At 41.8% G+C, this 19,946-nt stretch overlaps 1 protein-coding gene across 6 annotated transcripts in view; it reads right to left on the bottom strand.

Annotated features, from left to right (window-relative positions):
* Positions 1-19,946, bottom strand: part of LOC128700965 (SAFB-like transcription modulator) — a 37,841-nt gene that overhangs the window by 16,902 nt on the left and 993 nt on the right. For 5 of the 6 annotated variants that reach the window (XM_053794483.1, XM_053794482.1, XM_053794479.1 and 2 more), the window contains exons 2-8: positions 15,921-16,002; positions 14,737-14,946; positions 10,030-10,178; positions 6,360-6,387; positions 5,150-5,267; positions 3,899-3,945; positions 370-482 (exon numbers count right to left, since the gene is read on the bottom strand). In XM_053794483.1, the coding sequence (XP_053650458.1) occupies positions 370-482; positions 3,899-3,945; positions 5,150-5,267; positions 6,360-6,387; positions 10,030-10,178; positions 14,737-14,946; positions 15,921-16,002 (747 nt within the window). The remainder of the gene's footprint in view (positions 1-369; positions 483-3,898; positions 3,946-5,149; positions 5,268-6,359; positions 6,388-10,029; positions 10,179-14,736; positions 14,947-15,920; positions 16,003-19,946) is intronic. The other variant, XM_053794480.1, reaches the window with a different exon arrangement.

Genomic DNA, 19,946 nt, shown 5'->3' on the forward strand with positions numbered 1-19,946 from the left:
CAGTCCTTATAGATATACCTAGTCCAGGGGTGGGGCAAAATTCTAAAGCCATCAACTGGGAACTGTACTTGTCTGATAATGCTTGTGTAACAGCTCATGGTTTCAGAGGAAAATGAACAAAGTTTTGCCCATTCACTTGCATATACGCAAGAGACTTGATCTTGGCAGGCTGCATGAAAACCTTTGGCAGGCATCAGTTTGCCCAACCCTGACCTAGTTGGATGAATCTTATTGCATCCAGCTGGCCCAATGACTTGCGCACTGGCCTGAAGTTTCACAACTCCCTTGCCATGGGTTTAACCCCCACCCATACCATGGTTTCTTGGCAATCGTGTTATGATTTCATGAATCGTGATGTTTCCCACCTACCTTGCCATACTTGGAGAAAACAGATTTGAGATCCTGTGCCCGAGTTGAAGATGCCAAGCCGCTGACCCAGAGGTTCCTTCCGCCGCTACCACCACTGCTGCTCTTCTTGTGGTCTAAAAAGTTTAATGCATTAATTACGAGAGCAATACACTAAGATTACGAGAGCATTATACCTGGAAATTCATAGCCAGACCCTGGGAAAGCACCAAACCTGACACTCACAAAAGTCTCTTGGGAAACCATACCCCCGGCTGGGATTGAACCCGCGGTCATAGAGTCTCAAAACTCCAGCCCGTCGCGTTAGCCACTAGACCAGCTAGCCTGGAGTTTTGAGACTGACCGCGGGTTCAATCCCGGCTGGGGGTATGGTTTGTTTGCAATCGTGTCATTACGATTTCTTGAGTCAAGTCTCTTGGGAGTTAGTGTCAAGAAGTCACTTCAAGCACTTGACTGACCAGGCTAGCACCAGATAAGCCTGGCCCATGACTGGGCTCTGGAGTAGAAAGACTAGAAGCTTATCAAAAGTGTACTAACTGGTCTTAATACATTCTTGACCACCTCTCCTTAATGGCACCTAGGCCTATCATAAAAACCACCACATTTCCAACTCATAATGGGGTAAAGCAAATGAAGTTGGAATGGAAGGTGACAGGAGAGATAAGGAACCCATCTGTCATATGCCAGCATGTTCAATGTTCAGATTTTTTTTTTCCATTTTTACAGACAAGACAGGGAAAGGTGTGACCCTTGCCAGGATATTCAAGGTTTGGTGAACTACTTAAGTAATCGATAAGTTTGATGCAGTACTACTACCTCACTCAAGTTGCATTCCTTAAATATCCTAAACCCCTTTAATATTGTAGGAACTGTACTTCCTACCTCCAGGACTCGAGTACAGCTAATTTTCCTGAATCCCTTCACAAAATATTACCATACTCACACTCCAACAGCTTGCCAAGTCCCAAAAACCATTCATCTCCACTCAGTCCTATCTAAAAAAACAGTTCTATTTTTTTTTATTAACACACTGGACATTTCCCGCTGAGGAACAGCGACCCAAAAATGAAGAAACTTCCATCATTCACTCCACCACTCTTGCCGAAGGTACGCCTATATTAGAATGTGAAAATCAATTATAAATTTGAAAATAAGCTATTTCACATCTAGGGACGGTGGACCAAAGAAAAAACATTTGCCATCACTCTTGCACTTCCCAGCGAGCACTGACCAATTTCCACCATTCAGCAAGATGAAATATTGGCAACTTAGCCTGCAAGAGTGCAAGTGCTGTACTCTCCTCCTCACCCTCTTCTACAACAGTTTGATTAACCAGTTTCTCCTTACTCCAGTGGTCCTCAACTTTCCTACACAAGTGGGACACATTTTATGGTCAAATGTGTGATGACATTACAGTGTAGAACCTACAGAAGAGTGAATTCCTAATTTCATGCGAGGCTCGCATCAATTTCTTAAAAAGGCCACGTGCAGACCACAGGTTGTGGGATCCCTGCCCTACTCCATACATAATACTGCACTTTCACTCCAAGAGCAAACCCAAGCCAAATTACCACATCTAATGAAAATACTAACATACCAATATCTAAGATGTAACACTCAATTTCCTTCTAACTCATCCTGGCAAGTTCCCTACACCAGTGTTCTTCAATCATTTCTCACTACAACCCAATGCAAAAATCACACCTCAATTCTATCGCTGCATTAAAATAATTTTTTTTTTTTAACAATTATACCCCCCACACATAAGGGACAAACTCATGACCCTGTTTTGATCTGACATGGACCATTAACCAGTCACACACGTGTGTAATATTACAGTCGTAGTATTGACATTCTTTAACAAATCAAAAAACAATGTAATGGATCGGTTAACTCTTGCATAATTAAACCCATACAGTATTTGAGATTCATTCTAGTAATTATACAGTGTGTAAAGCTAAATTCATTGAAAAATTACCACACGTTGACTGGTGGGTTTTCCTACTGTTTGTAATCAATAAAAACATCAATATTCACACTTTTTATACCATCACCAGTCTTCTAATGTCTGTTTACAATACTCGCCACACTTCTCAAATTCTAAGAGCGGCACTGTTTCAAAATACTCATTTTGTTTACAAAGGTGAAATAATTATAGCAATAAATCAAAAACTAAACCATGACTATACAAATGACAATTATAATGGTTCCAGTAACTGGAAAAACTAAATAAATTACAGGATTAGATTTTTAACCTGTAAATACAGCATAGCTAATTCCTCCTGACAAACTTATTCAATATCCACCTAAAATAAAAAAAAATTCCATCAATACCACAATTACACAAGGAATGAGCCAAAAATACACTATTATAATAATAATAATAATAGCACCCACTTTGGGCTGCCAACACCCTGAGACAACCAATATTTAAGCCAATTACTTTAAGTCCAGTTCTGGGTGAAAACAAGCAAGCATTGACAAGTCTGCTATGCAGGAGGAGCGTGCAACAAAGCAGGACTTGCTCTATTGTTCAATCTCGTTTTTGAAACCCAATGATGTGTAATTTTGAATTATTTGAATGCATTTGTTCAAAGAAGGAATTGTAGCAATTTTCTTCATAATTTGGATGGGTTAATGGGGTTTAAAGCCTATCAACTACTCTAAGGTCATTAAGGGACCTTTCCACCACCAAACAAGTATACATATATTCAAAGTGACATGCACACCTCTATGTATACATCCTATACACTGAAAAGCATACACCTCTTGGTATACATTTCCTATCTAAATTCTGAGCTTTCAGAAATAAAACTATCCTAGAGGCTGCATGTTAAAGCCAATTTAAACACTAACTACATATTCTTTCTCTAAACACTTATGACACTCATACTTTCACATTTGTGTATATATACATACTAGTCAATTCTACCATAGACAATCTCCCTCCCCTTCCTTTAATGCCCTCTGCCATTTCACGGGAACCATACTTATCTACCCTTTCAGAGACATGTCTGCCAGTCCTGCTGCTTTCGCCATTACCAATTATTTCCCCCCGTATTTTAAGGCTCTTAATACTGCGACTCTTTCCATATGTAAAATTCCCATTTCGTCTATATTTAAGGTTCGACTCCCAGTTCTATTAACCTCATCCAAGCTGCTCGTTATCTCAATTCTAGACTTCTTGGCTCTTTGATCCTTCAAAAATTTTATTAACAACTACCGCGTCCCACAGAAGCAGGGCGACCAGAAAAACCAGTACTTTCATCATTCGCTTCATCATTATCTTGCCAGAGGCACGCCGATGCCATTTATAACCAACATGCCTCCACCCGTCCTTCCGAGAGCAGGCACTGCACTTCCCATCTCCAGAACTCTAGTACAACTAACCACCTTTCATGAATCCCTCTATAAATGTTACCTTACTCACACCAAAATGCCAAGTCGTAAAAACTACTTGCCTCTACTCGCTTCTACCTAACACACGCTCCTTAACTTAGTTTACTTAAGAATTACTCTAAACTAGGCTTACCTTTGTCATCTTTTAGCTTGTCATCTTTCCCCTTTTCTTCCCCGGAGCTGCAGAAAACACAGGAAAATTAAAACATGAGCACAAGATCAACCTTTCTTTACTTGTAGCAATCAATACAATGAAAACTTTGTTTAGATTACTGAAAATGAAGCTTAAGAAATCTTTTTAAAACTTACTACCATGATATTTTCCAATATTGAGCAAATATCTTACTTCCATGTCAAACTCCAATATAAATGCAAAGTTCTAATAATCAAGCTTTATCCTTCCCCCACTCCACATACAATACTGTCAGAGAGGCTAGTTTCCTTCCAATACGTCTTCCAAGCCACTGCATAATCGCATGCATATCTTGCAGACTACCCGTGATTGGAAAGATCCACACCTATTGTCCAGATCTCACAAATTCACTTTGTAGAAATAACTGCCCCTCTTCGTAATTTGCTTTTACACACCATAATTTGGCTTGTGGAATACATTTGAATTTTTTTTCTTCAGGACACTTTGCCACAAGAAAAATATACCACCTCTAATATCAGCAAGAACTTGACCCGTCCCTCCCTGTGGTTCAGTGAAGAATGTTATTACCCTCCAGCACCAAAACTTTCTGCCAAGCCTCCCCACCTCTCCATACCCTATGAACAGGGTCCTGATTCTTACCTGTGCTCAACAGTGCCTAATTTTTACACCTGTACTAAAAAGGATCCCAATATTTACACCTGTACTAAACAAGGCCCCAATTTTTTAAACCTGTACTAAACAGGGCCCTCATTTCCACATCTGTACAAAGACTTTTGCCCAATACACAGTGCTATTAATGCTAAATCAACACATTTGTTTTATAAACATCAGCCATTTCCCACCTAAGCAGGGTGACTAAAATAAAACCCATTCACCATCAATCATTCTCTAGCTGCTTTCCAAAAAGGGCAGGTATGTTTAAAATTGCTATCCACTTCAAATCTTTACTGTCCAAACTTTTAAAACTAACAAAAACGTGGAGAAAGGAAGAAAATGCAACTCAAATAAACTAAATACTTAAGAGATAAAAAAATAAGCCATACTGGCTTATAACAACTGCTTCCCACATCCACAGTCTTAGGATGCTGGCAAGCCCATGTGACAAGAACAGACTAGTATGTTTGACAAGTGGTCTAGCAGATGTGTACAGCAAAGGGAGATCATGCCCCATGTTTCAGTATCAGCTTAGGACTGACTGCTGATGATACAAACCCAGTATGAGGAACCAACCTCTTGGGCTTATCGCATTCTTTCTTATCCTTAGAATCGCTGTCGGAGATGTCCTTCTTCCCCATGGAGTCTGCGTTGCCGTGGGTTGTGGAACTGCCCTCCTTGGTGTGTGATCGCTCTGTGGGTCGAGTCAGTCATCAGGACGGGCTGTGGCTCCCCTCTGGCAGATGGTATCCAGCGCCAGAAGTGAGTCACGCTGTTTACGTCATGTGAAGTAGGAACGGATGCACCCCACACCGTCGCTGCTGCCCCGACTGCTGCGTTGTCATCCATACGAGGGTGGGGGGGACCACGGGACATGGCAACCTTACCCCGCGCTAAGTTCAGCTCCACCCACTGCTGCTGTACCTAATGTGGATGGGCTGCTCTGCTCGATGTTCATTCACATCTTGTATAACATACAGACATGACTGCATGCTGAAAAATTACTACTGAAGCTACAAGATGTCTTGTAAGGTGAGGTGCAACTCCCAAGCACTCAAGCTGGTGCTTCTGTCAGTGCTCCCACCACATCTGGCTCCTGTTGTCGCTGAAGTACCTGCTTCATCTTCAGAGCCTGGGTCCCCCACACCCCCACTCCTCATTCTGGCTAAAATATACTCAGAGTATCCTAGAGAAAAACGCTATTGGAATATGATGTTCATTCCTTATGTAGACGGAGATTTCTTTGCAAAAGAAACTAGTAAGATGTGCAATGGATGCCACTCAAGGCATTCTATTTAGTAAACTTTCCTAACTATGGGCAACAAACTTCAGACTCACACAAAAATATAAACTACCATCTTCAATCTTCTTAAAAAATAATGAACTATCATCTTCTATCTTCTTAAAAAGAAGAAGAAAATCAGTTATTACTGATAACTGCACAATCTTGCAAGGTGTTTCAAGTCCAATATGAGCATCATGTATTAAGGAGAGTCGAGTTCAATCACTCGGTCACAATACTCTTCTCTTGTATGAAGGAGTAAACTTCTCTTGTGTAATCTCGATGGCGGTCTCCTCGATACCTCTTGCACATACCTGATGGATCCTCACGTCGTCACCACCTGGTGTCACCATATACCATCTCCGTTGTGGCCTCCAAACCTCCGTTGATTCACCAAGACATGACAAGTGTGAGCCTTCAGTTTGTGCCCGGTATTAACTAAGCCTAATATATTAAAACAAAAAACAAGGCAAAAAGAGAAAATACACCCATCATGGGGCTTACCTTTACCATCTGCATTTGAAGAATCATCCTGGAAAAAGACAGTTTCTGTGAGAGTCAAAGAACCGCTTCATCGATAGAGCTACCCAGTTTCCATTATATTATTAACACATTGGCCATTTCCCACCAGGGCAGGGTCTTGCCAGAGGCATGTTTACACAATTTATAAAACTGCAACCCAGTCTCATCTTCAAATATATTATGGGGCAAGCAGCCCCCCACAAGATTACAGGACATAAGGAAGAGAGTAGTAGCTTAATTACCTATTTTTCCATTTTTTTTCATGGGAAATGTGAAAAGCTCCACTTTTGTCCCACAAGTCAACTTTTTTTAACACGTTGGTTGTCTCCCACTGAGGCAGGGTGACCCAAAAAGAAAATTCCCAGAAATACTTTCATCATTCAACACTTTCACCTCACTCATACATAATTACTGTCGTTGCAGAGGCACTCAGACACGACAGTTTAGAAGTCCCTTCAAACTGCCAATATCCTCAACCCATCCTTTAAAGTGAAGGCATTGTACTTCCCATTTCCAGGACTCTGGGCCAGCTTACTGATTCCCCCAAATCCCTTCACAAAATATTAACCTGCTCACACTCCAACAGCTTGTCAGCTCCCAAAAACCATTTGTCCCCATTCAATCCTAACATGCTCACAAATGCCTGCTGCATGTCCAAGCCCTTTACACACAAAACCTCTTCTACCTGGATTATTACAAAGTGACTTATACTGGAAGTGGCAGCAACAACAGAGCAGTAACATTGCAATGGAATAAAAAATGACTTTCCAGGTCAGCAACGTGCATGTACTTGCCCTACCTTAGTGACACCTTTTTGAAGCCCAACCAAAGTCTACAGGGATCAGAAGGAACTGTCATACAAGCAAACAATCCAAGTTTAGGTTTTTGAAACAAGATGGAATTGTAGTTGTGAGAAATGAACGTACATGTTTGCTAGAATTCAATATTACTACCAGACAAGTTCTGAGGCATCACAAACTGAATTTTGCAAACGATTCAACATTGGGCTGCACACATGCTTCTCACTTTACGATGGTTCGACTCTCTTCTGACTTTACAAAGGTGCGATAGCGATGCACACACAGTAGTTGAAGACTGGTATTTAGGTATTTCATTTCCTAGGTGAAAGACTGTCCTCAAATCATACCCTTCAAGAGTGCACTGTAAAACTTTTGTACTGTGCTGGACATTACATTATTCATTGGATATATTTTTTTTTCAACATGTCTGCCGTCTCCCACCGAGGCAGGGAGGCTAAACTTGTGTTCAGTTATTTACTTTCAATTATTTATCTACTTATTCAGTTACAGCAATTTATTTACACATTTATCACATTTGTGGTTAACCCTTTCAGGGTTGGCGCCGTACTAGTACAGCTAGCTTGCACACCAGGGTTGGTGCACTACTAGTACGCATAAATTCTAGCACCTTCAAATCTAGCAATAGAAAGCTGGTAGGCCTACATATGAAAGAATGGGTCTATGTGCGCAGCATAAAAAAAATGCTGCAGCACAGTACACAATGGGGGGAAAAAAAAAAAAAAAAAAACTCCGACCCTGTTCTTGGTTTAAAACAGTGACTTTGCAGTGTATTTTCGTATGCTATTTATGGTTGTATTCTAGTTCTGGTCTCATTTTATAGAATGGAAGACATATTATGGAAATCGAGATGATTTTGATTGGTTTCCCAATGAAAAGTACCTTGAAAATGAGCTCAAAGTAGCAGAAATGTTCAATTTTTTGCCGAAGTTCAGAGGTAAACAAATCATGCCATGCGTCCAATACACGTCAACTGGCGAGTCTAATATTCTTTCACAAGTGCCCTGATACTACTTATACCATTTCTACAATAATGCAGTAGTCTGCATATCAAATCTTCTATTTTTTTTGTGAGAATAAAAATTCAAAGTGGAAAGCAAAATAAATGTAACAAGAGGCCTGGGGACATGAATTATGAACAGAGGAAATGTTATTTTAGTGCCAGATATGTCTGTCTTGTTTATTCTGTACCCTATTTGGAAATTGGCATCTTTTGAAATTTGTGTGAAATTGGCAAAATTGTCAATTTCTGACCAAGTTATTGGAAAGGGGAAATCAGTAAATGGGTGGTTTCTTGTACTCATTCGATAGAAAAAATGGAGTTCTAGCAAAAGTTGCTATTTTTGTCGACTGGTACATTGAAATTGGCCGAAAATAGGGCTCAAAGTGGGCGAAATTGCCGATGCGTAAACACTGTCGAGACCACTAACTTCGCAAGAGCATAACTCCGTAAGTTTTCCATCAAATTTCACACTTTTGGTGTCGTCATGATCAGGAAAAGATTCCCTATCATTTCATAAGAAAACAATTTTTTTCCCCCGAAAAATTTCTGACAGAGCAAGTTTAGGAGAGACCCTGCCGACCCTGAAAGGGTTAACCCTTTCAGGGTCCGTCCCTTAGATCTACGGCTTCACGTTCAGGGTCCAAACCGTAGATCTACGTCATGAGCTCAGCTCACTCTGATAAACCGAGTGGTACATTTGGGCCTAGATATGAGAGAATACATCTATGTGGTATGTGTGCACCACATAAAACAGATCCTGCAGCACACTGTGTATAATGAGAAAAAAAAACTGAAATAATGATTTTTCAATTAAAACAACGACTTTGCAGTGTTTTTTCGTATGTTTTTTATAGATGTATTTGCGATTTCTTGGTCTCATTTGATAGAATGGAAGACATATTACAGAAATAGAGATGATTTTGATTGGTTTTAGCACTGGAAATGGCTTGAAACTGAGCTCAAAGTAGCAGAAATGTTAAATTTTTGCCGATATTCAAGAGTAAACAAACGACCTCACACGTCTAATACACGCCAGCTGGTGGGTCTAATATGCATTCACAAATATGGTGATGATATTTATACAATTATTACAGTATTGCATAACAGTAAATCTTCTATTTTTTGGTGTGAATAAAAATTCATTATGTGAATAAAAAATCAAAGTGGAATTTATTTGTAAAGCCCCAAAACGTAACTAATAAACAGAGGAAATGTTAGTTTAGTTCCAGGAATACCTACATTGTTTATTCTGGACCCTATTTTGAAATTGGAATATTTTGAACTTTGTGTTAAATTGGCCAAATTAACAATTTCCGATCACTTTAATTTGTAGTTGAAACAGTTGACTTGGCGATTTCTTGTGCTCAATCGATAGAATAGAAGTAATACTAGTGAAATAGCTAAGAATTTGGTTGACTGGAATAATGTAATTGGCCTAAAATGGGAGTCAAAGTCGGCAAAATCGCCGATTAGTAAATATCGCTGACACATCAAAATTCGCAAGAACATAATTTAGTCAATTTTCCATCAAATTTCATACTTTTTGTTTTATTACCTTCACGAAAAGATTCTCTACCATTTCAAAAGAAAAAAGAACAAATTTTTTTTTTTTTTAAATTCTTGGACACTGGGGCACCACTTCAGATTTGGGCCTTGGACCCTGAAGGGGTTAATTTACAATGGGTTCGTCAGAACGTAACCCCGTTCTAAGTTGAACACCGATGTACAAAATTTACCTATACAAAAACACAATTATTTTACCACTTTCCCTGGGTAACAAGGCTTCAGGAAATGCTTGTATAATTTACATGGGTAAAAATTCTGTAGCTACCTGGTCCATACGTTCCGAGTCATTGAAAGTCATTTCATCTTCGAGCATTTTGTCTTCGTCTTCCAGCATGAGGTTAATGGAGTCATCTTCTATGTTGCGTACATCGTCCTCATCACCATGGCCTGCTTCCTCATCACTTTTCAGTTTACCTAAAACGAAAACACCAAGTGATCATAACTCACGCAAACGTGCAAGTCCAAACAATTGATTATAATGTAATTGAAATGCAGACAAGCAAGTCCCAGGGTCTTCAAGGTTCTCATTTACAATCTACCATAAAACACTAGAAAGTTTATATAAAAAAAAAACTCCACTCTGAAGGAGTGAGGATATTTGCAGTTTTGAAATGCACTACTGGCACACCTCTGGCAGGACAGTGATGGCGTGAGTGATGAAAGTTTTTCTTGCGTCACCGTACCTTGGTGGAAATGCACCACATAACCCCAGGGTTAAATACATGAAAACAATGGTATATCCTTTATCGATATATTGAAATGGCCACAAACTAGATTACAATCCGACAAATATTGTACAGGAAAGCTGAATTAGGAGAGTATAGTGGTTTTTTATTATTATTATCACACTGGCCGATTCCCACCAAGGCAGGGTGGCCCGAAAAAGAAAAACTTTCACCATCATTCACTCCATCACTGTCTTGCCAGAAGGGTGCTTTACACTACAGTTTTTAAACTGCAACATTAACACCCCTCCTTCAGAGTGCAGGCACTGTACTTACCATCTCCAGGACTCAAATCCGGCCTGCCGGTTTCCCTGAACCCCTTCATAAATGTTACTTTGCTCACACTCCAACAGCACGTCAAGTATTAAAAACAATTTGTCTCCATTCACTCCTATCAAACACGCTCACGCATGCCCGCTGGAAATCCAAGCCCCTCGAACACAAAACCTCCTTTACCCCCTCCCTCCAACCTTTCCTAGGCCGTCCCCTACCCCGCCTTCCTTCCACTACAGACTGATACACTCTTGAAGTCACTGTTTCGCTCCATTCTCTCTACATGTCCGAACCACCTCAACAACCCTTCCTCAGCCCTCTGGACAACAGTTTTGGTAATCCCGCACCTCCTCCTAACTTCCAAACTACGAATTCTCTGCATTATATTCACACCACACATTGCCCTCAGACATGACATCTCCACTGCCTCCAGCCTTCTCCTCGCTGCAACATTCATCACCCATGCTTCACACCCATATAAGAGCGTTGGAAAAACTATACTCTCTTACATTCCCCTCTTTGCCTCCAAGGACAAGGTTCTTTGTCTCCACAGACTCCTAAGTGCACCGCTCACCCTTTTCCCCTCATCAATTCTATGATTCACCTCATCTTTCATAGACCCATCCGCTGACACGTCCACTCCCAAATATCTGAATACATTCACCTCCTCCATACTCTCTCCCTCCAATCTGATATTCAATCTTTCATCACCTAATCTTTTTGTTATCCTCATAACCTTACTCTTTCCTGTATTCACCTTTAATTTTCTTCTTTTGCACACCCTACCAAATTCATCCACCAATCTCTGCAACTTCTCTTCAGAATCTCCCAAGAGCACAGTGTCATCGGCAAAGAGCAACTGTGACAACTCCCACTTTATGTGTGATTCTTTATCTTTTAACTCCACGCCTCTTGCCAAGACCCTCGCATTTACTTCTCTTACAACCCCATCTATAAATATATTAAACAACTACGGTGACATCACACATCCTTGTCTAAGGCCTACTTTTACTGGGAAATAATTTCCCTTTCCTACATACTGTAACTTGAGCCTCACTATCCTCGTAAAAACTCTTCACTGCTTTCAGTAACCTACCTCCTACACCATACACCGCGCCATACACCACCAACGCCGCGGGGGTGTTGACCTCCGGAACTCTCTCCAGGTATCCACCGTCATACGCCTTTTCTAAATCCATAAATGCCACAAAGACCTCTTTAGCCTTATTTAAATACTGTTCACTTACATGTTTCACTGTAAACACCTGGTCCACACACCCCCTACCTTTCCTAAAGCCTCCTTGTTCATCTGCTATCCTATTCTCAGTCTTACTCTTATTTCTTTCAATAATAACTACCATACACTTTACCAGGTATACTCAACAGACTTATCCCCCTATAATTTTTGCACTTTTTTGTCCCCTTTGCCTTTATACAAAGGAACGATGCACGTTCTCTGCCAATCCCTAGGTACCTTACCCTCTTCCATACATTTATTAAATAATTGCACCAACCACTCCAAAGCTGTATCCCCACCTGCTTTTAACATTTCTATCTTTATCCCATCAATCCCGGCTGCCTTACCCCCTTTCATTTTACCTACTGCCTCACGAACTTCCCCCCCCACTCACAACTGGCTCTTCCTCACTCCTACAAGATGTTATTCCTCCTTGCCCTATACACGAAATCACAGCTTCCCTATCTTCAACAACATTTAACAATTCCTCAAAATATTCCCTCCATCTTCCCAATACCTCTAACTCTCCATTTAATAACTCTCCTCTCCTATTTTTAACTGACAAATCCATTTGTTCTCTAGGCTTCCTTAACTTGTTAATCTCACTCCAAAACTTTCATATTTTCAACAAAATTTGTTGATAACATCTCACCCACTCTCTCATTTGCTCTTTTTACATTGCTTCACCACTCTCTTAACCTCTCTTTTTGTGGTATAGTGGTATGGACATATTACATTCACCGAGAAGCACTGTCTGAACCACTAACACCTAAGAAATCAATGGACATGGGTTAGTTGCCAAAGATCTGGACAGGAGCAAATGTAGTCAAGAACGGATAGGAAGTGTTGAACTACAGACAAGCTACTCTGATATGTATACCTTGAAAGGTAATGGAGATGATAATCACAAGTGCTAGAATACTCGAGAGATTCTTGCATAAACAACCAGCACAAAAAGAACAAAATGTTCCATGACTGAACAACGCACAAATAACCCACACACAGAAAAGAGAAGTTTGTCTGACTTGGACCAATTACAGTATTGTAGATGAATGGTTCAGAGAACTGACATGTTGAATTAGACACATGTGCAACTCTTGGGTATCTTTATTGAGGAAACTTTTTGCCACACAGTGGCTTCATCAGTCTATACAAAGGAGAAACTTGAACAGGAGGTGAATGTGGTAATCAGTCCCTCAGCCTTGAGTCGATGTGGTCAGTCCATGGACTGACCATGGATTTACGTAGGTGATCCAAGTTGGACCGAAATACAGTGGACTCCCGCTTTATGATCAGCTCCCAATGCGACCAATTATGTAAGTATTTATGTAAGTGTGTTTGTACATGTATGTTTGGGGGTCTGAAATGGCCTAATCTAATTCACAATATTCCTTATGGGAACAAATTCGTTCAGTAATGGCACCTGAACATACTTCTGGAATGAATTAATATGCTAAGCTGGGGGTCCACTGTACAATGGAATCTATATCAGCAGCTTCCTACTAGAACAAAGCTCAGCACTACCAAACAAATATGACCTGCCAGACCTCAGCTGTAAACTATTTCGCGTTTCTTCACATTTTTTGGTATTTTTTGTATTTGTATAAACAAGTCATCATGGGGCCTACGAAGATTAGCAACAACAGCCAACCAAACAGAAAATTGGTTGGAAAGAACTTATTCGATACTCAAACGGAGTGGCACTCGAACAGCCTTCTGGAATGAATTAAGCTGTGAGAGTTATTTGTGGAATCAGCACAAACCAAAGATGGTAAATCCTGTCTGACCAACCTGTTGCAAGTGTGACAGTGCAACAGACGAGAGAGAGGGAGAGAGGGAGGGGTAGACTGCATATTTTTTTTATACAGACTAAGAAATCACTTGATACTGGACCTGAAAGTAACTCAACTTGAGGTGCAGGAAGGAAGAACAGAATGGACTCCAGTGGATCAGAGAGTATCTTGGGAAAATTAAGGGGTGTCGGAATAGAGTAAAACAGCTGGGCTCCACAATCATCAGAAATGTTGCTGGTTTATGTAAATGACTTTCCAGATGGGACAATCATACACATCAGTCTCCTGAAGAAACATGTGGACAGGGAAAGACTCCAAATAAATCTGAAAAATAGATAAATGGTCGAATTCAACCCTGCAAATGCAAGATTATGAATGAGTCAAGCACAAGACAGGACACCGAGCACAGACCAGGTGTGGGGAACCTGCGACCTTCTAGGGCATAAAGTGGGGCGTTCTGTATGAATCAGTCTTTTTTTTTAACGTCTGCTGTCGCTCACCGAGGCAGGGTGACCCAAAAAAAGAAATCCTTTCACCAACATTCACTCCTTGCAGAGGTGCTCGTACGACAGTTTAGACGTCACAAACTTTTTACAAAAGAATTGACATTTAACAGTATATCTAATCAAAATTTCTTTGACTGTAGCCTTCCAACATGGAAAGGAGTTCCCACCCCTGAGAGACCTTGGAGACAGGCCGTGAGCCACAAAACATGACCTAGGTGTGAACACAGCACCAGATACATCACCAGCAGCTCACATAACCACAATAACCTCTGCAACAAATACTCTTCTGGCCTTGAAGAATCTCATCGTGTCTGTTCTTCACAAAATCAAGCGTCATAAGTCGGGGGACCATCTGTACCTGCCGTGTGTTGTGCGTTGGCCTCAAGCTCCACAGCCTTACCTTCCTCCTCGGGGTGCCTTCAATGTTCCCATTCTCACCTTTGGCATCCAGTGTAGCATCTTTCTCTTGTTCCTTGCCCTTCTCTTCCTTAGTGTCTGCTGCTTCCTGAGATTCTTTATCATTAACTTCTTCCTGGTCCTCTTCATCCTCCAGTTCCTCCTCCTGATAATCATCCTTATCGTCATCCTTGGCATTTCCAGAGTCTCCATTAATGTGATTGGCCATTTCTTCATCACCATCTCCGGATTCTGCAATTAAAATTAAACTATCAAGTGGGTACGGTGATGCATACAAGTAAACAATACCCTAGATCTAGGGTACTTAACCTATTTATGATTACAGATGCCCAATGAATAATGCAAATAATCTATTTCTACAAGTATATGTACAAGGTATATAGACCATAGCCGATATCAATGTTTTATACAGAAAGCCCTTTGTTATGTAGAACATTTCCTGCAAATTAGGTCAATTTTGTCCCCAGGATGCATTTCACCAGTAAACTAATACCCTGGTACCTACTTACTGCTAGGTGAACAGAGAGCAGGCGTCTTAAGAAAACATCATAATGTTTTCACCCGTACCGGGGATTGAACCACAGACGTCAGTGTGTGACCTTGGTGGCCACACACTTCACCAGACCACGGAAAATCCTCACCACCAGTGCTATTAGGTACCAGTTTGACTTCAAAACAGAACGTGATAATCTATTCTAATTTTTTTTTTTATATGGTTGAGATAAGACCAATAAAATCCCATTATTTGGTTCCCACAGAATGGAGTACTGGGTAGTGTGTTCTTTGATTACTTACTGCGGTTAAGAATTTACTGGAGTACTGGGTAGTGTGTTCTTTGATTACTTACTGCGGTTAAGAATTTACTGGAGTACTGGGTAGTGTGTTCTTTGATTACTTACTGCGGTTAAGAATTTACTGGGGTACTGGGTAGTGTTCTGTGATTACTTACTGCGGTTAAAAATTTACTGGGGTACTGGGTAGTGTGTTCTTTGATTACTTACTGCGGTTAAGAATTTACTGGGGTACTGGGTAGTGTTCTGTGATTACTTACTGCGGTTAAAAATTTACTGGGGTACTGGGTAGTGTGTTCTTTGATTACTTACTGCGGTTAAGAATTTACTGGGGTACTGGGTAGTGTTCTGTGATTACTTACTGCGGTTAAAAATTTACTGGGGTACTGGGTAGTGTGTTCTGCGATTACTTACTGCGGTTAGACTTTACTGGGGTACTGGGTAGCGTGTTCTCAAATTCATACTCGTCTGCGTCATGTCCATCGTCTTCAAGGGCCTGAAAAAAAGGTGCAATTTGTATCAAGTTATGATTAATCATTGCAGGGGACCTAAAGTTGTGAATTGTCAACCGATCCTTCTGAAAACAACCAAATTTCAAAACAAAATCAAGTCTAAAATACATTTAACCGTTAAACTGTCCAAACGTAGATGTACGTTCGCTCGCGTTGCGCTCCGAACGTAGATCTACGTTTGGACAGTTTAAGAGTTGAAGACTTAGTTATGTTTAACAAATCATTTTTAACACTTCTGTAACCCATGGTGACCGTAGCAACCTTGTTAGTACAGTAGGACCCCCATACCCGCAGGTTCGGTATCCACGGTTCACCCTGGCTAGAAAATAACCCTAATTTTGTGTAATAATGGCCTCATAGTGCAAAAGTAGTGATGGTGGTGGTGGTTCAGAGCCTGAGAGAAGCTGCCAAGTGCTGACCGTCAGTCAAGTGACAAATCAACAGTAAGCGGAGAATTGTCAATTAAATTTAAAGAGGGGCGTGTATAGACACTACATACGGTTTGCTACTATCTACAGTTTCGGTATCCACCGCAGATCCATAGAAGGTATTCCCTGAGGATATGGGGGGGGGGGGGTTGTTCCTAAGTTTATTCAGGTATACACAAATACAGTTACATAGATTATGATACATAGCAGCGTATGTGTAGACAACCTGAGATGACCCAAAAAAGTCAGACTGACTTATTATCACGGGTGTCCTTTAAAATGGATCCTAGGCTGGGCCTCCTAATCGCTTTGCTTATTTATCAAATTATTCAGATTGCTTAGGTGCTTATCCTGACTGCCTGGGAGTTTACTTAGTGGTTAACACACTGGCCTGCGAGTTTTGGGACTTGCCATAGGTTCAAGTCCTCCCCAGTCCAGGGGCTACATACCATCATTATACACACTTCTAACTAGAATTACAGTGGACCCCCGCATACTGTACGCATCGCATAACGTTCAATCCGCATACCGCTCGCTTTTATCACAAAAATTTTGCCTCGCATACCGCTCAAAAACCCGCTCACCGCTCCTCGTCCGAGACGCGTCCAATGTGCGCCCTTAGCCAGCCTCACATGTGCCGCCGGTGGCATTGTTTACCAGCCAGCCTCCGCGGTAACATCCAAGCATACAATCGGAACATTTCGTATTATTACAGTGTTTTTGGTGATTTTATCTGCAAAATAAGTGACCATGGGCCCCAAGAAAGCTTCTAGTGCCAACCCCACAGCAATAAGGGTGAGAATTACTATAGAGATGAAGAAAGATCATTGATAAGTATGAAAGTGGAGTGCGTGTCGCCAACCTGGCCAGGTTGTACAAGAAACCCAAATCAACCATCGCTACTATTGTGGGCAACAGAAAGGCAATCAAGGAAGCTGTTCTTGCCAAAGGTTTAACTGTTTTCGAAACAGAGATCGCAAGTGATGGAAGATGTTGAGAGACTCTTATTGGTGTGGATAAATGAACAACAGCTAGCAGGAGATAGCGTCTCTCAAGCGATCATAAGCGAAAAGGCTAGGAAGTTGCATGAGGATTTAATTAAAAAAATGCCTGCAACTAGTGATGATGTGAGTGAATTTAAGGCCAGCAAAGGTTGGTTTGAGAGATTTAAGCATAGTGGCATACATAGTGTGATAAGGCATGGTGAGGCTGCCAGTTTGGACCACAAAGCAGCTGAAAAAATATGTGCAGGAATTCAAGGAGTACATAGACACTACAGACGTGGCAGAGCGACTTTATGGGGACATGAAATTCATTAAGGTGAAGTTTTTGCCTCCTAATACCACTCCTCTCCTGCAGCCCATGGACCAGCAGGTTATTGCAAACTTCAAAAAACTGAACACAAAAGCTCTGTTTGAAAGGTGCTTTGTAGTGACCTCAGAACCAACTGACTAAGAGAGTTTTGGAGAGAGCACTTTAATTATCCTCAATTGTGTAAACCTTATAGGTAAGGCTTGGGAGGGAGTGACTAAGAGGACCTTGAACTCTGCTTGAAAGAAACTGTGGCCAGAATGTGTAGACAAAAGGGATTTTGAAGGGTTTGGGGCTAACCCTGAGAATCCTATGCCAGTTGAGGAATCCATTGTGGCATTGGGAAAGTCCTTGGGGTTGGAGGTTAGTGGGGATGATGTGGAAGAGTTGGTGGAGGAGGACAGTGAAGAACTAACCACTGATGAGCTGATAGATCAACTTCAATAGCAAGAGGCCAGACCTGAGGAAACTGGTTCGAAGGAGGGGAGAGAGAAATTGAAGAAATTGCCTACTACAAAGATTAAGGAAATTGTGCCAAGTGGCTTGAAGTGCTAACCTTCATGGATGAAAATCACCCTCAGACAGCTATTGCAAGCCGTGCTGGTGATTATTACACTGACAATGTTGTGAAACACTTTAGGGAAGTCATAAAGGAACGAGAGGTACAGGCCACTATGGACAGATATGTTGTGCGACAGAAGTCCAGTGACTCTGAAGCTGGTCCTAGTGGCATTAAAAGAAGGGAAGCAACCCCGGAAAAGGACTTGACACCTCAAGTCCTAATGGAAGGGGATTCCCCTTCTAAACACTAACACTCCTCCTCCCATCCCATCAATCACCAGATCTTCAATAAAAGTAAGTGTCATGTAAGTGTGCATGCCTTTTTCAGTTTGTGTGTATTAAAATTAACATTTCATGTGGTAAAAATTTTTTTTTTCATACTTTTGGGTGTCTTGCACGGATTAATTTGATTTCCATTATTTCTTGTGGGGAAAATTCATTCGCATACCGATCATTTCGCATAACAATGAGCCCTCTTGCACGGATTAAAGTCGCTATGCGGGGGTCCACTGTATCCTGAATCTTAATCCTTAATCCTGACCAAACGTAGATCTGCGTTCCCGTGCGTAGCGCTCCGACGTTTATTTTACCCACTTGAGAGCACGTAAACACAAAAGTGGATCTACGTTCGGAGCGCTACGCACGTGAACGTAGTTTTACGTTTGGACAGTTTAAGGGTCAAAGAGTGCGAGTATAGAGAAATTAGAGCCACGACAGCAGTGTTGTGTAATAAGGTCGAGCAGAGACGAGTTTATATCAAGAATTTAAAAACGATTATTTCACAGATCTACATTAAGTTCGGTCGATTAACTTTATTATGGATATAATGTGATAAATTAGACGTGTCCATTATTATAATGAAGACGGGGCACTAAACCCGTAGGACTACGCTGTGCCTGTGGGGGGGGAGGTATTCAGGGTTACTCCAGGGAACCGGAGCACAGATCCAATCCCCTAGATCAAGAGCCCCTGACCAGCACCGAGGGACCTTCCCTGAGGGTCGAGTCTACTCGGGAAATGTCTGGCCGCACCGGCAGCTTCATCAGTCCATTACAGACTAGACTGAAGACCAGAAGTTTGAGGTAATCAGTCCCCCCCCCCCAAGCTGATGGAACCATTCCACCCCCCCTCCCCTACTGCACAGCCCATACAGGTTTAGCACCCCCCCAAGCACGTGCCATAATACCCGGCGGGTCCCGACCGGGTCAACCCCTCAGAAGAGCTTTTGTTCCAAGGAACTGGAGCAGCCTTGGATCAAACCATCCTGCAGCACCACCCATGCGGGTTTAGCGCTCTCCCACGACATACATCACGTCCTGACCTGGTAATTCCCCCCCTGATGCTGGCGAGGCTCCTGATCCGAGGAACTGGATCAAACCGTCCCCGCCCCCCCAACCCAGGTGCTGATCGGCCCATGAGGGTCTGGCGCTCCCCCGTCCACATCACAAACGTACAGACAGGCTCTTGATCCGAGGAACCGGGACCAACGTGCTCCAACCCCCTGGATCAAGCCCTAACTACCCCCCCCACGAGGCAGACCCCCCTACGGGTTTAGCGCGCCTCCCACGTGAACACGACCACCTGGCAATAACGACCATCACATTGACAACCAAAAAGCGCTAAACCCA

This window comes from Cherax quadricarinatus, unplaced genomic scaffold (genome assembly GCF_038502225.1).
Source record: "Cherax quadricarinatus isolate ZL_2023a unplaced genomic scaffold, ASM3850222v1 Contig7, whole genome shotgun sequence".
In the NCBI taxonomy this organism is placed as follows: domain Eukaryota; kingdom Metazoa; phylum Arthropoda; class Malacostraca; order Decapoda; family Parastacidae; genus Cherax; species Cherax quadricarinatus.